General features: G+C 38.9%; 1 protein-coding gene across 1 annotated transcript; it reads right to left on the reverse strand.

Moving 5' to 3' along the window:
• Window positions 1-2,298: 2,298 nt before the first annotated feature.
• On the reverse strand, window positions 2,299-16,748 carry fbxl16 (F-box and leucine-rich repeat protein 16). Its single transcript, XM_062407912.1, has 7 exons — window positions 16,401-16,748; window positions 9,817-10,525; window positions 8,178-8,420; window positions 7,672-7,937; window positions 6,909-6,993; window positions 5,947-6,010; window positions 2,299-5,229 (listed from the first exon to the last, which is right to left on the reverse strand). The coding sequence occupies exons 2-7, from the start codon at window positions 10,516-10,518 to the stop codon at window positions 5,081-5,083; spliced, it is 1,509 nt and encodes a 502-aa protein (XP_062263896.1). The 5' UTR covers window positions 10,519-10,525; window positions 16,401-16,748; the 3' UTR covers window positions 2,299-5,080.
• Window positions 16,749-21,424: the final 4,676 nt, after the last annotated feature.

Genomic DNA, 21,424 nt, shown 5'->3' on the forward strand with positions numbered 1-21,424 from the left:
CGAGTCTTTTTCCATAACTAGGTCATGTGATGACAACTGAGCAAGCTAATAAGGTTAAGAAGTCAAGAAAAGGCTTTAAACTACCTGAATATATGGTCAATTGATGGATGTTGTCAGGCACGTGCACAGACATTTTGGGGGGCAGGTGTTCAAACCCCCAAAAAAGGGCACCCATCGCCAAAATTAATCATTAATCAAAAATGTTGTGGGCGGGGCTAAGTTCGTCTGGCATCCAGGCTAGACAACACCTGGATCTGTTCAAAAGAGGACTCTCCCCACTCCATTGTCTAAGGTGCCTGAGCAAGGCACCTTACTCCCACAACACCTCCTCCTCGGGCGCCGTTCATGGCTGCCCACTGCTCTGTGTGTCCAACTGTGCTCACCAGATGGGTCAAAAGCAGAGGAGAAATATCCCCCCATTTGCATGTCGTGTGTCTGTGCATGTGTGTGGGACAAATAAATGTATTTTGTATCTTGACATGGATAAATCATTACATGAAAGGATTTGGCCTTTAACAAGTAGCAAAGCATTTATAAGGCAATTTAACAAAACCCGCCTTCGGAGAGAGGCTTGCCTTGGTAGTTGACTCTTGAATCGCAGTTTGTCGGTGAATTATTTTTAGCTGAGTCTGTAAATAAGTCGCCAACCTCTGAGCCGTAGCTGCCCGTTCTTGGGTTGACTGCTTGCTAGCGTCGTTAGCATGCTTCGTAGCAAAGTGACGGCTGATGTTGTACTCTTTTAAAACTGCGACAGTTTCTCGGCATATCAGGCATACAGCCTTCGATTGGACTTCAGAGAGAAAGCATTTTGTTGTCCACTCCGTGTTAAACACTCTGCACTCATTGTCCACTTTTCGCTTGGGCTCACAGGGCAAAGCGAAAAAGTGAAAGGAGATCATGTGCCCTTTCGAGCCCTATACACCACACTCCCGGTCAAATTTAATTTAGCTGACGCTTTTATCCAAAGCGACTTACAATAGGTGCATTCAACCCTGAGGGTACAAACCCAGAACAACAAGAAGCAAGAAAGTACAATTTCCTCAAAAATGAAGTAAAACTACAAAGTGCTGTTTAAGTGCTACTAAATTGTTAGTTTAAATTTTTTTTCATATATTTGAACAAGTTCGGCGGGCCGGATTAAAAAGCCCAACGGGCCGTATACAGCCTGTGGGCCGTAATTTGCCCATGTCTGCTCTAGCCTAAACCTATGTCGCCTATGCCAGGAGCCCCCTTATGTATTATATTTGTTTTTTGATATTTAGTCCAACCCATACTTTAAACATTGATCTTTATTTGCTTCAAACTGCAACTAATAATACATATTTGACCACATCCATTGTTTCTGGCATCATTTCAACTGCCACTAAAATACTGATATATGCACAGAAATTACATTATTTTTTTTCTATTCTTACCATGAATCCAAGCCACTTGTTGACCACGCCTTGATGTGGCACTTGTTGTCAACAGACATGGTGTGATGTTGGTATTAGTGAATCCTTTTTTTAACAACCAAAACACACAAAAGCCACTGATCTTCATTGCAAAGAGGATCTCAGATCAACGTCTGGTCATTACAGGCACCAGTGGGATAAACACATTGAAACTGGAAGGGCACAAAGATTCTGACAATTTCAACATTATCAGTAAACTCTCAGTATTTATTTAACTGCTTACTTAAAGTTGTGCTGTACAATAGTTTTAACAAAATGGTGACAGATGTAGACCAAAAACTGTAGACAGCAATATAAATAAAAGGAATTATTTATTTAGAAAATGTATCTTAGATTATATTGTACCATAGACAGGTTTTGTGTTAGTTGTTTGTGATTGAGAACTGCAGGAATGTGCTTTTCACAGTTCATGATATGTAAACTTACATTTGATCCTTTTGGAATAGACATTAGACATTGTATTGGTCAGATCAGTTATCAAATTGTTATCAAATTGTGAGCAAGTGTTTAAGAGTGAAAGAGCAGAATTGCTTGTACAGAGCACGTTTGGAATGGACGATTAAGTAGTGGCCAATATTTCTGAATGTTGATATTACACCTTAAATTAAGAGAGGATTCAATGAACTTTGCCTAATGACAGCCATTTCATTCAGCCATTAAAAACCACTAATTTAGGTAAATATAAAAAATCTTTCTGAATGTTTTAGGTACTTGTTCTGTTAAACATGAACTTATGTTTTATCAGCTGCAGCCAATTAATACAAATTATAAACGATGAACAGTTACTTCCTTCCATCAGTGAAAAGCTGCAGAGGTAACAAAGGGTCTTTAAGAGTAAAGTCAATAATTTTTTTTTAAATGAAAACATATAAATGCATGTCTGCACATTTTACCCTTGCCATCCTAAGGTTGTCGCTTAGTGTCACCATTAAGTTCCAATAAAGGTGTGAGTGCTCCCAAACCAAAGCTAGTGAGCACTGAGCTAGTGCTAAAGCCAACTGGCTTGATAATACTCCTGTTTCAATTTGTTTGTACTGTTTTGCCAGTGATAGGCTTCCATACAACCTTGTCTTCCATGCCACGAAACAGATTTTAGTAGACATTGTAAAAAATATTAGCCATGACAGTCAGTTCTTCAAATTCTTCTTTGTATATTATACTCTGTGTTTTGCTGCCACATTCTGAAAAATTAAAGCAATTATTATTTGTCACCACTGTTCGTTTCCTTGTTCTTAATAATGAAACAGTGTCAAGTAACTTGACACTCACTTGCACAGAGGAAAATATACTCTTAGGCATTATGATGACTTAAAAGGCATTTATGATGTTAATGGTCACTGGTGTCTAAAAGAGTGCATTTTCAATGTCTAAGATGTAGATTGTTTCACTATGGGGTCTAAAATGTTAGAAAATCATGTAAAATGTGAAAACTAAAAGTACAAAACCAACAATCAATGCATTAGCTTATTCAGGCTCAAATGTGAAGTTCAATAGAATATAACCCTTTGAAAAATGTCACTTTGATAAATGAATCACATAAGACACAAATTAATTAAAATAAATATATAATAAATAAATAAATAAATAAATGTATGTACAATGAAGAGATGCAGATCAACCTCTAGAATTAGCCTCCTCAAAACGGAAATGCAGACTTACTAAAAACATGCATGGTCTGCTGTGTCCGTTCATAACAGTCCGTTTTAGTGCGGTCAGTAATCAGTTAGCGGCGACCAGCCACTTTCCCTGCGCTGCTGCAGATGCTTTTGGCACAACCTGATACTAGCTGAAACTGATCCAACCCTTCAGGTGGCAGTCAACACATCTGAGGACAAATAAGAGACGAAAAGCGCCACAGTGACTGACTGCTAGGTTTATCATTTTCCTCTTCTGTAGATAACAGATAATGGTGGGAAAAGACAACTACTTACTTTGAAATGTTCCTTTCCAACACCAAATCTTTTTCTCCATTTTAAATTAATTATTTGGTTGTTTTTCTTTCTTACCCAGAATCAGACACTTTTTTTATCAGATAAAGATACGTTGAATTGTAGCTTAGCTTAGCTCAGTTTATGGATGTGTATGAGAACTTATGGTCTTTCTATGAAATAGTCTATTAAGCTATTGTTTATTACAATTTAGATTTGAATAATAATTCTAAATGTCAACTTATAATAACCAGTTGGTTTGATTACTGCCTATCTGATCGTGTGACTGCAAATGCCCTCTCATTCTGTAGCCATGTGGCAGATCTCGCCCATTAACCATGAAGTTTCTCTGACTTTGGGTTTGCAAGAAAAATCTTAAAATTCCCACAAACTAGATTATTTGAAAACTGCTACATTATAAGGACCCTTGGCTCCTGTCAATTTTAATTAGATTTTGATTTGATTTGAAAAATACAGAAATCCCCTATCCTCCCTAATTTACCTTAGAGGTAACCTGACCTGAGCCAGAAGGGTCACAAAAAGCATTTTTCAGCTTCAGATCTGTTTCTATCTGCATTTAAAAGATGGAAATAAATAATGAGTTTGAGCAAGATGTAAAAAGTTATGACTGTGAGTTTAAGTCACACATTTGCCTTGTTTAGCAGTTATGATTAATCTCTATCCATTGTTTGAGAGAAAGCATTTTAACTTCAGCAGAAACCCCAAGTCTGACAGTACTTTGACTGACCACTTCATTTTGCCTCAGTAACACATTTACCCTTTAAAGAAAAACATCCATAATGTATGACAGCTTCTCCTGCAGATTTGTAAATTAAAATATATGTATACAAAAAATTAAGACAGAAGGATCCAGATAAAAAAATTGCGTGCAATTTCAACACAAAGAACAATGAAAGCAGTTTGGTTTCAGATTCTCCTTTTTTGATTTCTTATAAGACATGAAAAATGGAAAAGATGGTGGTATCCCAAAAAGATGTGAGTCCATGACACACAAAGAGAAAATGTTCTGAACTGCATCTTTTGTCCTCACTTGTTTCTCCAGTTGACATGGGCATTCAACAAAAAAAAAATTCTACCTATGATACCCTCTGAGAAAAGGAAAACCAGCAGTTTACTACACAGACTGATGGAAATAGAAATATCAGTACTCATGGTCTTGAAGACTTACATTTGTTCACTTACCATGTACAATATGTGTATGGGATCATGTGTGAGTTCCACCATTTCAGCTCAAACACAAAGGTCTATTTAGTTTTTTCAAATTTCTTCACACTGCATATTTATCTGTGAATGTTATTCCCTTCAGTATCCATTCAGCTGGGAGAAGCTCTTGTTCTGCAAACAAAAACCTGCTATAAATCCTGAAAAAGAACCTTGTCAGACTAGTCACACCAAGCTCTTCACGCCATTATCTTCTTAAATGAAGCTCAAACGCCATCCCATCATCCTCTGTTGACTGGCATTCACCATGATCTGCCTTCCTGCCTCTGTCCACCTGTGGGTCAGTCTTCTCAATGAGTGTGGAGGAAGACGTGGGGTAGGGGGACAGGTAATGAGGAATTACTATAGGATCAGTTCGGTCTCCTGGTTAGCATTTGGGGGAAAAAGTGAAAGAGTAAACAGGAGGAAGGTTGAAGCATGGCGGCTGGTCAGCCGGTTGGTTAGTTGTCATTGGTCTTACTCGATGACCATGCAGTGGGGCAGGTGCTGCGAATAGTATTTGAAGAGCTCTGCAGTGGCTCCGGGACAGTTGGTCAACTCCAGCTCCTCCAGTTCTTGCAATTGGATGAGGCCTGACAAACCGGTGGTGGTCAGCAGGGGGCAGCCTGAGAGGGACACAGCAGCAGGAATAACAGCTCTTGGTTCTGAACAATGCTAATGTAAAGTTCAACATTTAATCATCAAATGTATGGTTCTTTTCCAAAACCGAAAGCAATTTTGTCTAACAAAAATAACTTTTTTAAAATATATGTATATATTATATAATAATTTTAATAGCTCTTTTCACCGGACCCAAGAAAACTTTTCATATTAGGTAGAAGACATATTTTATGTGACAAAGACAAAGAAAGATTGAATCAAATGAAGTCATACCAATTTTCTAAAAGATGAGTTCTGAATAGTTTTTTGAATGCCCAGAGTGATATTTAGGAACATATGTATACTGAATATTAGGATATTCAATAACAAGATGCTTGACATTTTTCTTTTTAAAGATGAATTAACTCTCAAAATAGTTGCAGATTGAATTAATTTTGTTTTAACTACTTCAATGACTTTCATCTTAGTATAAAATATTTGCAGTGTGTCTTGGTTACTCCCAATACTGAATGAACTTTTGAGTTGAGACTCTATACCATATATATTCTCGTTTATTTGCTACCTGTCCATTACTTGCTTGTCTACTGTTACTGATGTATGCAAGAACAAGGGAGGTTCTTATCATTTAAATATGAATAGTATTAAATTCAATACTTCAATGTGGATGGAATACAGACAGGTCATGTCTCATTATGTGTGGAAGATGGAGCAAGAAATCAAACCTGCAAGGGACAGAAGACGAAGACTCCTCATTCCAAACAAATGCTGCAGTCCAAAATCTTGCACCTGCAATCAACACATACACCCTTTTCTTGTAATTCTCATCTTCATCCATCCTTTGCTGGTAGTAGAAAGAAACACAACACATGCAAAACATGTACAATCTCCCTTAAAGGGATGTTTCACTTAAATATTTTTTAATTCACTCGTTATTTACTCACCACTTGATGCTGCTGGAGGGGTGGTAGAAGTGTCCGCAAGCCCTGACATTCATATGGAATTAATTTACATTTAGTTTTAAGCCTAAATGTCAGCTGATATCTGCCGACCCTTGGACACACCACATGTAGCTATCTCTGCTAGCTTAGTCACTTCCAGTGGCCTTTTAGACTTAAAACAAGGTTTAAATGACCTAGTTTTCAGCCGAATAATAATTTTGGGGCTTGTGTACACTTGGATCACACCACACAAGCAGTATAGAGGCATGTTATGTGTTTTATTAAGTTTTATTAAGTTTGAAGAAGAGGACACCATTGACTTCAATTGTGTTGGATTCTGCTGCAACAAAGTTTATCCCTGAGACTCCAGAAGTTTTGTGGACTAAACTACCCCCCATCAGCATCGTGGTGAGTAGATAATGAGTGAGGAAATGTGACATTACTGTTGTGAGATAATGTAGTTCCGGTTTTTCTGTGCTTATGATAGAAAGAAAGATAGATAGATAGATAGATAGAGAGAGAGATAGATAGATAGATAGATAGATAGATAGATAGATAGATAGATAGATAGATAGATAGATAGATAGATAGATAGATAGATAGATAGATAGATAGATAGATAGAAAGAAAAGAAAGAAAGAAAGAAAGAAAGAAAGAAAGAAAGAAAGAAAGAAAGAAAGAAAGAAAGAAAGAAAGAAAGAAAGAAAGAAAGAAAGAAAATACGGTGAACTTGTGTTTCGTGTTACCTGACAACACCAGCGCAAATAGAGGCTCCTTAATGATGACATGGTGGATAAGTAGCCTAAACCAGTGTCTGTAATCCGCACGCACCTAGAATCATAAAACACAACAATTATCATAACCACAACTTTTCTAAGACTGATGCAATCAGAATCTCTGCTGTAAAGAAAACATTGACAAATCACAAGACTGAGGCTCCAGTGGACTAAAGCTATACATGAGTACATGAGGCAGATAATCCACCAATCAAAGCCAAGAACGTGTCTGAATGTGTCATCTCATGTTACTGTGACGGTGCAGTCAGTTCAACCGAAGCTTGTTTCAAATGATAAGCCTACTGATTAGTATCTTTGTTTTGAAGCTTTTGAAGACTTTTATAGCCTTAACATTACTTTAGTTAAGTCGTACATATTTCACCTCAGTAATTATAATTTTTGCTGTTGCTATTAATGAATCTTCCCATGCATGGGCGTCACCATTTCATTTACTATGGTGTAACATGATGTCAGGTGTAATTTGCAACTCTTCACAAAACTATACTCTGAGGTGAAAGAAAGAGGATAAGGGATCCAGGTAATAACAAGCTTCCTGATGCAGCTTCTAATATAATCAAATGTGAAGTTTAGAAGTGTAGAATGTCCAGAATAATCAATGGGTTATTTGCCCCCTCTGTGTTGCGGGTACCAATGTACCCTCAGTTACTTTTAATCACCTCTGCATTTCACTCTCTAACTGCTAAAAATAAGGATGAAAGCAGGACACGCTGACCTGTCCAGCACCAGTTCCTCCAGTTTATGCAGGTCACAGGCAATGTACTCCAGGGCCATGTCAGTGATCCGAGGGCACCAGGATAAATCCAGGCTGCGGAGCTTACGCAGGTTCTCAGCAACCAGCTCCACACCATCATCTGTGATCTTTGAGCAGCCAGAGAGGCTGAGGGCAGTCAGGTTTGGAAGGCTGTGCACCATGTTGACCACACCGTGATTGGTGATCTCCCAACAGGAGTGTAGCCGCAGAGTGTGGGTGGTGTAGCCCTGAAAGTGGAGGGTCATTTAAGTTTATTTTAGTCAAAGAATGTTTTACTTTGTTTCCAACAAACAAGCTGCCTTTTCGTTTCTTCATTACAATATAAAAATTATATCTATTTTATTTAATAATATGAAGAGAAGGGAATATGAAAAAGAACAAGATCTAGCTAAAACAACATACACTATTTACCAATTCAAAAACAACAGAAAAACACCACACTGGTTTCTCTAGTTTTAGCATTCTACCTGTTTGGCTGTGAAGTAGGCCATGGCTGTGTCAGTGACATGGTAAGCCTGCAGACTCAACTCTGATAAGTTAGGTAGGAGCTGTGAGATAGCAGCAATGGCGTCATCTGCCACATTGATGCAGTCACTGACACTGAGGGAAGTTAGACGGGCATTCAGACTAGACCACAGGCCAGCCTCTGTGAAGTCATTGCAGCCTGACAGTTCAAGATGTATCAGTCCTTGCATTTGCTCCAACATGACCTGCAACAGAAAGACCATCAGTTTGGATCACTGATGACGCTGCTTTTAAAATGAATGGTATAATTAACGTGTTGTGTTAATACGCTGATTGATTTCCAAAACCGCCAACATGCTTTCTGTTAGATGGTTACTGCACCTTGACTGAATAAATAAAAAAAACTTTGTTATCCAAAATCCCTCACACATCAAGCGCTCACACATAAACAACTATTTGCCCACAATTGTTCTGCAGAAAAAAATTGTTTTCATTATTTTTATTCATTTTTGTTTTAGTGTGTTGTTTCAATATCATTTTATATTCAACCACTGGCCTTTTTTGTTACACTTTTTAGATTCAGAGTATGCAAATTTCTGGTTGAAAATAAATATATTACATGCAGACTAAAGAAATGGCCAGTCCCATTAGCTCTGACTGCAGATTGCAGAGTTCTCTATGGCAACCATCCACTCATCCCAGAATAGGAGGCCTAGTTGGTATAAAGAGCGAAGTGAAAAACACTCTGCAAGCCAAATGCCTCTTTTGTCCTGGCAGTGGAATATGATTCCAATCAACCAAATAGTTTTGTCAAAATAAGCACAGGTTTGGTTGTGCAGCAGTCAAACTGCCACTAAAGCGGCTCCCTGAGCCTCCTCAGACTCTTTTATCATCATTTCGTGCACTGGAAGGAGGAGGGTTACTAACGTGTCCTTGGGCATTGATCACTGAGCCATCACTTAATCTGTGGGGCTGCACTGGTATACTGGTGTGATCTGCATTGTAATCTGCCAAATATTTCCACTGCTCTTCATATTTCCACTTTGTTGTAGAGTCAATAGTTAGTAAATGTGATTACACTGTGAGTTAATCTGTGTGTGTGAGCCTCTGATTCTCAGATAGAAATTAACCCTTGACAGTGAACTGCAGTGTGGATCATGACCAAATCTGTTTCGTGATCTGAAATCTTTATCCTGACAAACATTTTTACTTAATTATGATTTTTTGCAAAAGTAAGATATAGTTTCCCTGATCGACATCAAAAAGGCACTGAGGAAGAAGCAACACTATTAATTGTGATTATTATTTTAGTGTGGCTTGCAAAATAACATAATGGGATGACCTGATTTTATAATTGATTCTTATACTGAGCCTAACTATTTAGAACTTCATTTAAATCAGTTGTTGGTGACCTTAGTTATTACAGGAAACAGCAGCCAATTCAGACTAAACCACAGACATACACCTTGTGACCCCGACAACACCAGTTTCAACCTGTCCTATACTTAAACTATGTCTAATAGTTGTCTTGAGCTTGATTGGCTCTGATTACAGCTATGAATTTTTCTTATGTGATATCATCTCTAAGAGCAGGTACATTTTTCATCCAATAACCTCTGTCAACTTCGTTACATGACTCACCTCCAAACCGGCATCTGTAATGGTGGACCTCTTGAGGCTGACTGAGCGGACACCCTTCTTGGACAGTGGGTAGTTATCGATGAACTCACAAATGTCCAGGTCTGACACGCCCACTAAGCAGAAAGACTGAAAACCACGTAGGGCGAAAGCCTGTAGACTGACAAACTCCTTCTCCCCGTTGGGCAGTAGGGTGTAGAGCTCCTTGGCATGCAAGATAGGTGTCACACCCTCCCAGAACTTAGGCTGATATAGCACCTTTCGCCATGTCTTGCATACTTGTGCCAGCACACATTTTTCACCTGTGGTAAAATACCAGAGCAGTCGGTTAAGCAACTTCTCATCCAGGACAAGCTGGCGCTCCAGCATCATGGGTTTGGGTAGAGTGAGAGGGGGAAGCTGGCGAAGGGATGGCTTCAAGCCTACCAGAGGCTTTCCAGGCTCCATGTCAGTGCCCAAAAGAGAGGCTGCTGAGTGGGGCATGCCAGGGCCGTCCAGGTGGTGGTGGTAGGGAAGGGATGATGTTGGTGTAGGCAGGATGGAGGGTACAGATGAGGACTGGCACAGGCGGTTTTTGGCAGCAGGTGTCCCTTTGGTGATACTCGCACTACCCAGACCGTTGGGCTGTCCGGTGGGCAACTTCACCATTCCGTTGCGAGTCACACAGGCAGACTTCAGCTCGCTGGGGGTGGACATGTTCAACATTGGGAACCTATGAGATAAAAATCCACAGTGGCCATTAAACACTGATAAATACTATATTTCTGTTTATTATGATCATTACTTATATTTCTTCTAATTCTAGTACATTATTACTGTACACGTGGTTTCTGTAAGTGGGAAATTGATCTACAGTTTGTAAGTTTTGAACTACATCCTTGTGCATGTGCTTCTTAGTATCCATAATGTCATATTGCAGTGGAATTGATGAATTACTATAACTTTTAATGTCATTGATGTTGCTGATGTTAATTATATAAAGCTACACATATTAAATACCTATTGAGCCTGTCAGACTATTTATGTTGTGGTATTTCTCCCAGATTGTCTTTCAAAACATCAAACACCACTGGTTTACAGCACCAATTGGTAAATTTTGCTTAATGTGATGTGAAGCTAGTAATGTCTAGGTTTTCTGTCAATCACTAATTTAGTTACAGTTGAATGTTCAAAAACAGCATATTTTCTACATAAGAAGCTACGATATGACCTTGACTCCACATACTAGCTTTATCCAGGAATTACACTTAGTCTCAGCAAGTTTGTTTCATTCATGAATTGCTAACTATTTTCACTAAAGTGGGCAAAATCCTTCCCCTAATGTGCGACTGAAAGCTCTGAAAAAGGACCTTGAGTTAAGATAAAAATGTCAAACTATTATACCTTTTTACCAGCAACCATTTTGACATGAAATAGATAGTTAAGGCTCTATCTAAATAGAGCACACCCTTAGATCATGTGCCTAGTAACACCTGTGTTTTTTGCAGTCATCTGAGTCAAGTTGCCAATATGATCAGCATCCTGCATCCCATTTGTTGTTTAAGTAAACTTAGCTCGACGCTCCAAGTCAAAACACATTGTAGTTGAAATGAATGCTATGGCCCATGGCCTCATCTAGCCTGTTGTCTGTGATCTCACTGTATCAGCATCAGGAGGACAGGCTCCAACCGCAGTTACATAACATGCTGACATTGCCACTTCATACACTACAGCATCGCTTTGTCCCACTCTACTGACAGCAACCCCTGCATCAGCTTGCATGTATATGCTGTTATCAGGAACACTTTTCAGTATGACAGCATTTACGTTCCATCACTTGAATATATTTGTCCTCAGTTCCTGAACAGATGGAGACTCTCGCTGCCGATGCAGCATCAACAAGGCTTGTTCATTACATAATACAACAAAGTTGTCAACTAGACCAGCTACAGAAAGCCCTCCCTAACATTTCAAATAACATTTCAACAGAATGTTTCTGTTGTACTTATACTGCCTTCAACTGTAAATATAATATATTCAGTTAAAATAATACTGCCTTTAACTGTAAATATAGTATATTCTGCTGTACTTATACTGGTATACACTGTAAGTATACTGTGTTCTGCTGTACTAAAAAACTACTGTTTTGAGCTTTACTTATACTGCTTTAGTTTATATATCGATAATTATCACAATTCATTTTACGTTACTATTTCTTTATTATTTTTTTTTAAATGACAAATACTTTTACAAATCTAAGGGAGATCAATTCTCTGTTAGACCTCCTCACTGTGTTTACTGTCTTTTTGGCATGCCCTATTAATTACTGTACTTTACTAAATTTTGCCCCCACCACACCACTCCATACAAAATGTTTTTTTTTAAAACTTCAAATATTTTTCCACTGATTCAGCATTTCATTAATTTAATGAAAAACAACCGGCAACATTTTTTGACTGAGTCTGGAAAGTTAGCTGTGTAGCATTATCAGCAACTTATAAATCCCCCTTTAAATGTGATGTTCGCATTTATACATGTATTATACTGTGAGCTGACAGTCCCATCTCCCCTGCTGAATCACATCAGCGAGCTATACTCACCAGGCCAAACTAACTGTGTTGCAGAGTACCACTAGTTTGTGTTATTGCAGAGAACCTGGGGCTACATGTGACCACAACAACATGTTCCCTTCAACACAGTCTTACTACAAATAGCAATGTAAGGTTTACCTGCAAAGGACCTCTGTTACAAGGCAAAGGCAACACAGGTTGGGAAACAGAGCGGCATGACTCTGTTCCATTTCACCCTTTTGTCAATCTCAATTCCATTATTTATACAAAATGCTGCTAACACTTATCATCAGTACAAACAACACTTAAGTGCTCAACCCACATTGTCCCCAAAGTGCAACTAACTCAATGGCCTTTAGCTTATTTAATATAGTGGATATGGAATATATGATAGGTTATCAGTTTTACAATTGTTTAAAGTACTCTATATCGTTTTTTACATAAACCCTGCTGAGGTTCAGCATTATTCAACCACCAGCTCCCTTAATTAATAACCAAAGCACTTAACCGTCTGAGACAGGGTGTTTTTTTTAAATCCCAAAACTCAGCTTTTTCACTACAGTTTAATGAAAATGGAAGCTTGGTCTCTTAGTATGTACTGGACAAAAAAAGCTTTTCAAAACTGCGATAGTTGTGACGGTAATTAAGGAGGACTTTCTGTTGCCTCAAACCTAGTCTGTGATCGATTTAATTAAATATCAATATGAGTATCATTAAAAGTAGTCACATAAAAGCAGCATTTTAGCCCGGTAACCCTTATGTAATGTATAAAACAGAAGTATAAACAGGAAACAGAAAAAACATCTCATGACAAATAATTCACATCAGTTCTACTAAACAAAAAGAATTCCTCTAATTAAAGAAAAACTGGATCAGTTAGTTAATGAAGTGGAGTTCAGTCATTGAGGTGTGTTTATCACGTGTATCGTCACATTAGTAATGATTTGGTGAGACAACAGTTTTATTCTGGCATTTGTCAGGTGAATAATGTGAAGTCAGCCTTCAATAACAGGTCAAATTTTAAAAGGGCTTTTTTTAAATGTTCTATCTAAAGGTCAAATTTTAAAAGGGCTTTTTTTAAATGTACATATAAAATGTGCTCTTGGTTGGCTTACAATCTCAAACTTACTCTGTAAGAAGACCATTGACTGGTAAACACTATTACAGAAAACCTGTTGTTAATACAATTATTTCGTTAAAAGGAATTAATTGTTAATACATTTTATTTAAGGTTTTATGCATGATGACAATCATGCTATAAAAGAAGACCAATACAAATGTTGCTGACTCAACAGGGACCATCAGAAACATCCCTTGCATAAATGGACAGTTAGAACATTATGCCTCAGCCCTTAAGTCCCAATGAGTCAACACTCACAACAAACCATTCAGCACTAAGTTCACTTTTGTGTCCCTGAATGTTTTAATATCAGCCAGTGGCCCTCTCATATTACATGAGCTAAACCCAAATCCAGGATGAATGGAAATTTGAGAGAAGAAACCATTATTTGGTTAAGGTATCAAATATAATGTCCACTTGAAAATCAGTTCCAACATTGTACGATATTTGAGCGAGATGTCGACTGTGGGTCTATTCCATGCATCTTTAAACATTATTGTCCTGAGCTTGCAAATTAGGTCTCACTGCAAGTTCCAGTTACCTCTTTATTGTGGTCCTTTCAAACATCAGCAGCCACCAATGTATGTCCGGTTTCATGTACATATAGATGCTTAAACATTAAACATTTTTTTTTCAATACTTCTAGCTCATCTTGGAGTCATTATCACGTACATGTACATGTCTTACGGATGGATTGGCCAACAAAAAACCACAACATACCCAATTTGAGTCTCTCAGAGATCCATTGATGCAAATAATTCCCATCTATCTCTTTCATGCAACTACTGTTTGAATTATCTTAAACTTTAAGCTCCTCCTTCGGAAGATGACATTTATTCTCAAATTAAAAAAATTTAAAAGTTATTTGCATTTCGCAGAGGTACAAAGCTGTCACCTCTGTACCACCCTGCTTATGTGTTTTGATCAGGAGCACTTCACAACTTGCCTTTCCTTCAGGCAGGAGGCTATGAATGTTCCTCAGCTAAGCATCAGCTTCAATTTAGGGTTCCCTCCATGGCACAAGGAAGCTAAGAAATGTAATGCAATTCTTACAATTCTTACCAGTTGAGCCACAACTGTATGAACATATCGTGTTGCAATAATTTGTTTTAATTTAAGCTAATATTAGAGGGTCAATCTCCCAAGAAGATGGGTTCGAACTTTGCAAACTCTGTCCTGACAAAGTCCTACATTAGTCTGGAAATATGTATGATAGGAGAGGAGTGAGAGAAATATTTTTGAGGGATCACTCATGTTCTATATACTAGAACAGTCAAAGCACAACATTCCAGGCAAACTTCATTCTGTATAACCCTCAATCTGTCTGCCCCACTGGGTTTATCTGTGTAACCAAAGCAGTGATTAACCATGATAACCTGAAATGATATTAGCAAGGATTAAGCATTATGAGAGATGAACAGTCACTCCACACTAATCAGCAACCCCTAAACTCTTGTCTGCTGTTTCCTCTGCAGCTGTTGTTCCTGCTGGTTTTTCTATCTGTCTTGCTGCTAACACTGGAGAGTGGGAATTGCAATTATACAAGTCTGCTGCAATGTGTCAACCTACACAGGTGGGCCGGACAACATCCGTCTACTACTGTCTGCTAACTGTCCAAATGTTATTGGAAAACAGTTGAGGAAACTGACCACCTGCAGCAACAAAAGGTCTATAGCTGCGTAAATTGTGGAGGTAACAGTTGTAACATTACCAACAGCAATATCGCCTTATAGACTGAAGCCAATGTTATCTCAGCTGTCTCAAATTTAACATACACTGCCACTGATAGGCCTGCAACTTCAACTAAGTCCCAGAAAACCTCAGTAAATAAGATCCTGTGCCAATGTGTCTACTCAAGTCGTGTATAAAGTGAGGTTGAAGGACCACCTTCTGATCTACATACTGTTTAGCTAAGCACACAGGTACTGAAAAGGTACGACATACTATAGTCATTTACAACGGTTTACATTCATTTCCAGCTGTGTTCTAGCATAATAAGTTAGTTGGTGACCACGCTGGGGACCTATGGTAAATTACCTGTATTTATATAGCGCTTTTCTAGTCTTGATGACCATTCAATGCGCTTTACATTACAGGTAATTGCTATTCACCCATTGCTATGACCATTGCTGTGGCTAATCGTAAAAAAATATTTTTGTTTTGGTTCTGGTTGTTGTAACAGTGTTGTGCAGTCTGTCATGTGTAGGCGAGTCTTCAAAGCATTGGTTAGCCAGCTAACCTCATACAGAAAGTTTAATGTCCAACAAATGTGAGATTTTCTGTTATTTTGCTAATTCACTCAGCTTAATCACATCTTGAATTGACTTTCCTTCTGGACGAGCTTTGCCAAGTGTGATTATGCCAGAGGGTTATGCCCCCCCACACACACACAAACCAACCATCACTGAATTCATCACGCTAAGTGGATCTTTCAGACCTCAAAGTTAGGCTAAAAAGCTATAATGGTTATGTTGAGTTCATCAACTCAATCCTCTCCTATTTAACAGTGAAGAGTATGAATATATCAAGGGAAAACTCGGGCAAAAACCAAGAAACACTTAAGAAGACAAGTGGCTCAAAGAAAGAAGTCACATGGCAGTACAACTGAGAGCGAAAAGGGTTGCGTCACTGACAGACGCTGGCGTCATTATGTTTGTTAATAATACGCAGCTCGATGCGGATGATCGGACTTCCACAGGCCCGACCATGCACACAAAGAGCTGGAATACCCAGCGCCGTCCACCCGCATCACCCTGATCTCTCTGCAGTCCCCTCCGCCTCGTCTGAGCGACTGTGGATGCTGCTGCTAGAACCAAACACCCCGTCATCCATCACAAGCACAGACATGCTACACACACCCACTGCAGCCATGGACGCATCCTCCTCGTTCGGCCCTATTTTTTCGCAGCATCCCTTACCTCTCAGATGAAAATTCACTCAGCCATTAATCCATGATCAACACGCTGTTTTCACCGCTACCCCTTTATCACGTTTCCTTCAATGTTCCAGGGCAGGGATTGTGGAAACAGAAATCGATTAAAATGCTGCTCGTTGTGTTCTATCAGGATGCGAGGGATGCGCCTACCGAGCCCATACATACAAGAAGAGCAACCGGGTCCACAATCAGGATCCGTCGAATTTAGATATGAACCGATGCACGGCCTCCTCTGCAGGAATGTGAAGATCCAAGCAAAGCGGCTTTTTTGTGTTTTCGATCTTCTAGTCGTCGTCCACAGCAGAATGGCCCTCTCTGTCCCGTAATTTCTCCTCCGCACACACATACGCACACATACGCACACACGCAGCGCTTTCTCATTTAAAGAGATATGATAGGGCAGCTGGAGCAGCACACAGCCTCTCTGTCTGCTTCTTATGTAACCTGCAGCCCAGATTGTTCCGCAGGTTACTGCTCTACCTGTGTGTGTATGTGTGTTGATGCAATGATTGACAATGACTGACAAGAGTATTGCTGTCACCAGATGCTAAGCTGTTGGGGGCGTAAATACACGTATACTCGAAAGAAAGAAAGGTGGACAAGCGAACACCACGGGTTGTAAGTTTGTGTAGTGGCTGATTTCACTGGCCTTTGTAACACACAGAGAATGTTTAGGTAACACTTGCCTGACAAATAAAGGAGAGGGGAGTTGTGCTGTGGCCATCAAAGCTTTTGCTTTGGTCCTAGATGTTGGTGCCAGTGTGCTAGTGAACATATTCAATATAATTTATAAAATCTTTTAGCACAATGATTATTTAAATTTGTTATCAGGGAAAATCATCATGTAACTCGTTATCTAATTATGCCTTCTTTTTTTGTTAACTCAAAAAAGTGTACAGGCCAGATCTTCGTGGAAAAGGAAATTTGAATCTCAAAGGACTTCATGATTAAATGAAGGTTAAAAACTAAATAAAAATGTTTGGGCCGAATTAATAGTTTTTTTATGTATTGTATCAACGTTTCTGAATCAAATAGTTGCATTTGGGGGGGTTTCAGTTCAATTTACAGATTTGTCCTGATGAAAGACCAGCTCATGTCCTGGGAAATAAAAATGAGTCAACTATAACCCCAAGTCAGTAAATATCATGAAGATGAAACCGCTACATAAACCCTGACTAAGGACAGAAATCGGACTAAGGACAGAAATCTATAAAATCGGAAATTAATATTCCTATAAAATGTCTTTCAGAACATTCTATTTGTGAATTGCACTTGTGTGTGGTCTCAAATGAGAAGGGGAAAGCTTGACCAGTGCAGCTATGCCTACTCTAAGGCCATTACTTTGATGTCAGTTCATATGGCCTCATTTTAAGGCAATTACTGTCACAAAAACCTTGTTCCTGGGATTTTTCCTATTTTGAGCTTTACATCAATAAGGAAGTGACGCCATGCATCTCTTCCTCTTTCTGTGTGAGTCTCTCTCTGGTTCCAAACAGACAGGGCGCTAGAGCGCTTTCTATTTATAGAATCTTACCTGCCTGTTCAGCCTTCCACCTCGGGACAAAGAGATACACCCACATAAACACACAAAGCAGCAATGGAGAGCACGAATGTAAGTATAACACACTGGGTGTTGCACAATATTGGACAAATCATTACACACGAGAGAGAGAGAGAGAGAGAGAGAGAGAGAGAGAGAGAGAGAGAGAGAGAGAGAGAGAGAGAGAGAGAATTGATGCATTTTACTTGGCAAATAAAGATATATAAAAAGGTATGAATGTATATACACAGGTGGAAGGCATTTAAAAAAAAAAAAAAGAAACACATACACAAGCATTAATAATGCAGAGTCTCCTGGTGGAGAAAGAAGAAGACTAGTTAGAGGGGGAAGGGACTTCAACTCTGATGCAGCTTATACAATGTAACATGACAATTACCTTCCATTTCTTTATTGACACACACAGGGTGTTTAGTGTGTGTTTGTGTGTGTGTGTGTTTGTGTTTGTGTTTGTGTTTGTGTGCATGCGTGTGTGTGTGTATGATATCAATTTCCCATCCACTTACAACATTTATAGCAGTTGGGTTTGGCGCTGCTATAGACGTGAACTCTGCTAAATGTCCCCATAATGATGTATGGACATGGCTGCAGTGTTCAGATGAGTAGTAGGGCAGCATGCAGGAAATAAAATTAATATAATTACCCTGCAGTGATCACATTGTTAACAGCACATCTGCTATATTCTCACATGGGCTCACTTGGACATTACGTGTTTTACTTGTGAGATGTCAGGAAAAATTCCAGAGACATTTGCATTCTCATATATAGTCCCTCCAGAGATTTTTAGGAGATCATCCAGAAATCTTTGTTTGAGTGAAAGGTGCTTTATGTTCTTGTATTATCAGCTTTATTAATTGGTTTAATTGTCCAATTCAAATAAAAAATGAGAACCCATTGTGGTTGGGAGGGCAGGTTGGGCGTACTGCCAAAGTGGAGGACTAGTCCTCTAAATTTACAGTAGGCAGTCCAGACTACTCGTTCAAAAAACTATTGACCAATCTTGTTACTTCCATCCTTATTTAAAACTATCAAGGGGGCAGTTTTTAAGCCCTCAGAATTCCATTCACCCAACACTCTCCCCGATCATAATTAGTTTCGGCTGCAAGAGCTTTGTCATGACATTTATGATAAATTTCTTATGCTATTAGCAATTGGAGAAAGTTTTAAATTAGTGATTAAAGCATCTAAGCCTTGTTTATTTGTGTGTCAGCAGGATATAACACAAAAACTACAAAACAGATTTCCACAAATCCTGGTGGAAGGATGGGACCAAGGCGTAGAAAGAACACCATACATTTTTTCCGATTTGGGTTTTGAGCAACTCCAAGAGAAATACAGTGTTATTTGTCATTTTCACCCATTCCCCAGGGAATAATTCTTCGACCTAGATGAAAAAAAGTTAGATGTTTCTATGAGTGTTTGAAGTTTGAAGCAGCTTTAGTGGATTTAAGGAGCCTGCTTTGTTAGTTATCCTTTTAGATGTTTTTCATTGAGAAATGTTAATAAATGTTTTAACAGTATTTCAACGTGATTGATTATTATTATGATTGCAAGACTCTTTGAAATATGTAATTATTTAGTTTTAAGCATTCTTATGATTCACTTCAAACTATATGAAGACAAATTATTGAACACAGTGATACACAGGTGGGCTCGCAAGAGTTTGCACTGCAGTGAAGATGAGTCAGCCACTACATTGCCATAGAAACACAGCCTCTTTGCAATCCGTCGCTTAGTAACTTTGCAGTTGCCGAGGAAGAAACCTGTGTGTGGGACTGTGTGATTGTGTTTATTTTGACATGTAACTGATTAGATTACTGAGTGGAATTAAATTAAGAGCAATTACAAAACATTTTTCAGGTGCAATTGTTTTTCATGGTAATTCTATAAATATATATATACAGTTGCAAGCAAAATGATTCAACCCCCATTGCGTATTAGGTTTATTGGCAAATTGTAAAAATTTTCAGCTGTTTGCAATAAACAAAATAGACAAGAACAGTTGAAATAGTTCAATAAAACTAATATTACCATGGGTTTCATCCAAATTCAATACTAAATGCTTCTTTTAATGACAACTGCAGTCTCAAAATTATTCAACCCCTTCATGACAAGCATCTTCAGTACTTAGTAGAACACCCTTTTCAACCCCCTGTCTCAAGCACACCTGGTGCAACTAATCAAGGGCTTCATTAGTTCAGGTGTGCTTGAGATAGAACACATAAATACCTGGACTGGCTAGGGGTCTGTTGAGAGTGAAGATTTACTGCATGTTAGAAATATGGCTAAGTCAAAAGAATTGTCCAAAAAGTTCAGAGAAGAGATCATTGCCTTACTCAAACAAGGAAAAGGATACAAAAAGATAGCAAAAGCGCTGAATGTCTCTAGAGATACAGTTAGAAGCATAGTTCGCAAGTTCAAAGTTAAAGGAACAGTGGCTACACTACCTGGACTTGGCAGAAAGAGGAAGCTATCCACGGCTGCCCTCAGATTCCTGAGGAGGCAAGTGGTCAAAAACCCTAGAGTGACTGCAAAACACCTGCAGCGAGACTTGGTTGCAGAAGGCACTAAGTTTTCAGTTTCCACAGTAAGTCGCATACTACACACTGAAGGGTTCCATGCCTGGACTCCAAGACGTACACCACTACTGACCCAAAAGCACAGGAAGAATCGGCTCCAATATGCTGGAAACCATATAAATAAGCCACCAAAGTTTTGGAATTCTGTTCTGTGGACCGACGAAACCAAACTGGAACTTTTTCGGGCCTATGGATCAGCGGTATGTCTGTAGAAAGTAGAATGAAGCATATGCTGAAAAGAACACCCTGCCTACAGTGAAGCATGGCGGTGGCTCGTTGATGCTCTTGGGTTGTTTTGCTGCCTCTGGCACTGGAAACCTGCAGCGTATGGAGGGCACGATGGATTCTGTCAAGTATCAGGAAATATTAGGAAAAAATGTCATGCCGTCTGTGATGAAGCTGAATCTTGGGCGTCATTGGACCTTCCAACAGGACAATGATCCAAAGCATACCTCTAAGTCCACCAAGGCTTGGTTTCAGAAGAAGAAATGGAAGATTCTAGAATGGCCATCACAGTCGCCTGACTTGAATCATATCGAAAATCTCTGGTGGGATTTGAAGAAGGCGGTTGCAAAACGCACATCCAAGAATATAACTGAACTTGAGTCCATTGCCGATGAGGAATGGGCTAAGATTCCTCAGGAATTCTGTCAGAAGCTGGTTTCTGGGTTTGCATCAGGTCATAACAGCAAAAGGGTGTTCTACTAAGTACTTAAGATGCTTGTCATAAAGGGGTTAAATAATTTTGAGACTGCAGTAGTCATTAAATGTAGCATTTTGTGTTGAATTTGGATAAATAAAGCTTGTAATATGAGAGAGAGAGAGAGAGAGAGAGAGAGAGAGAGAGAGAGAGAGAGAGAGAGAGAGAGA

This window comes from Platichthys flesus, chromosome 16, assembly GCF_949316205.1.
Source record: "Platichthys flesus chromosome 16, fPlaFle2.1, whole genome shotgun sequence".
In the NCBI taxonomy this organism is placed as follows: Eukaryota; Metazoa; Chordata; class Actinopteri; order Pleuronectiformes; family Pleuronectidae; genus Platichthys; species Platichthys flesus.

Excerpts from the sequence above, each read along its gene's own strand:
- fbxl16 (XM_062407912.1), bottom strand. The coding sequence starts at position 10,518 with ATGTTGAACATGTCCACCCCCAGCGAGCTGAAGTCTGCCTGTGTGACT. Across the intron at positions 6,011-6,908 it reads ATTTGCGCTGGTGTTGTCAG|GTGCAAGATTTTGGACTGCA; the intron begins GTAACACGAAAC and ends TGTTGATTGCAG. Across the intron at positions 5,230-5,946 it reads TCGTCTTCTGTCCCTTGCAG|GCTGCCCCCTGCTGACCACC; the intron begins GTTTGATTTCTT and ends TGTCCCTCTCAG.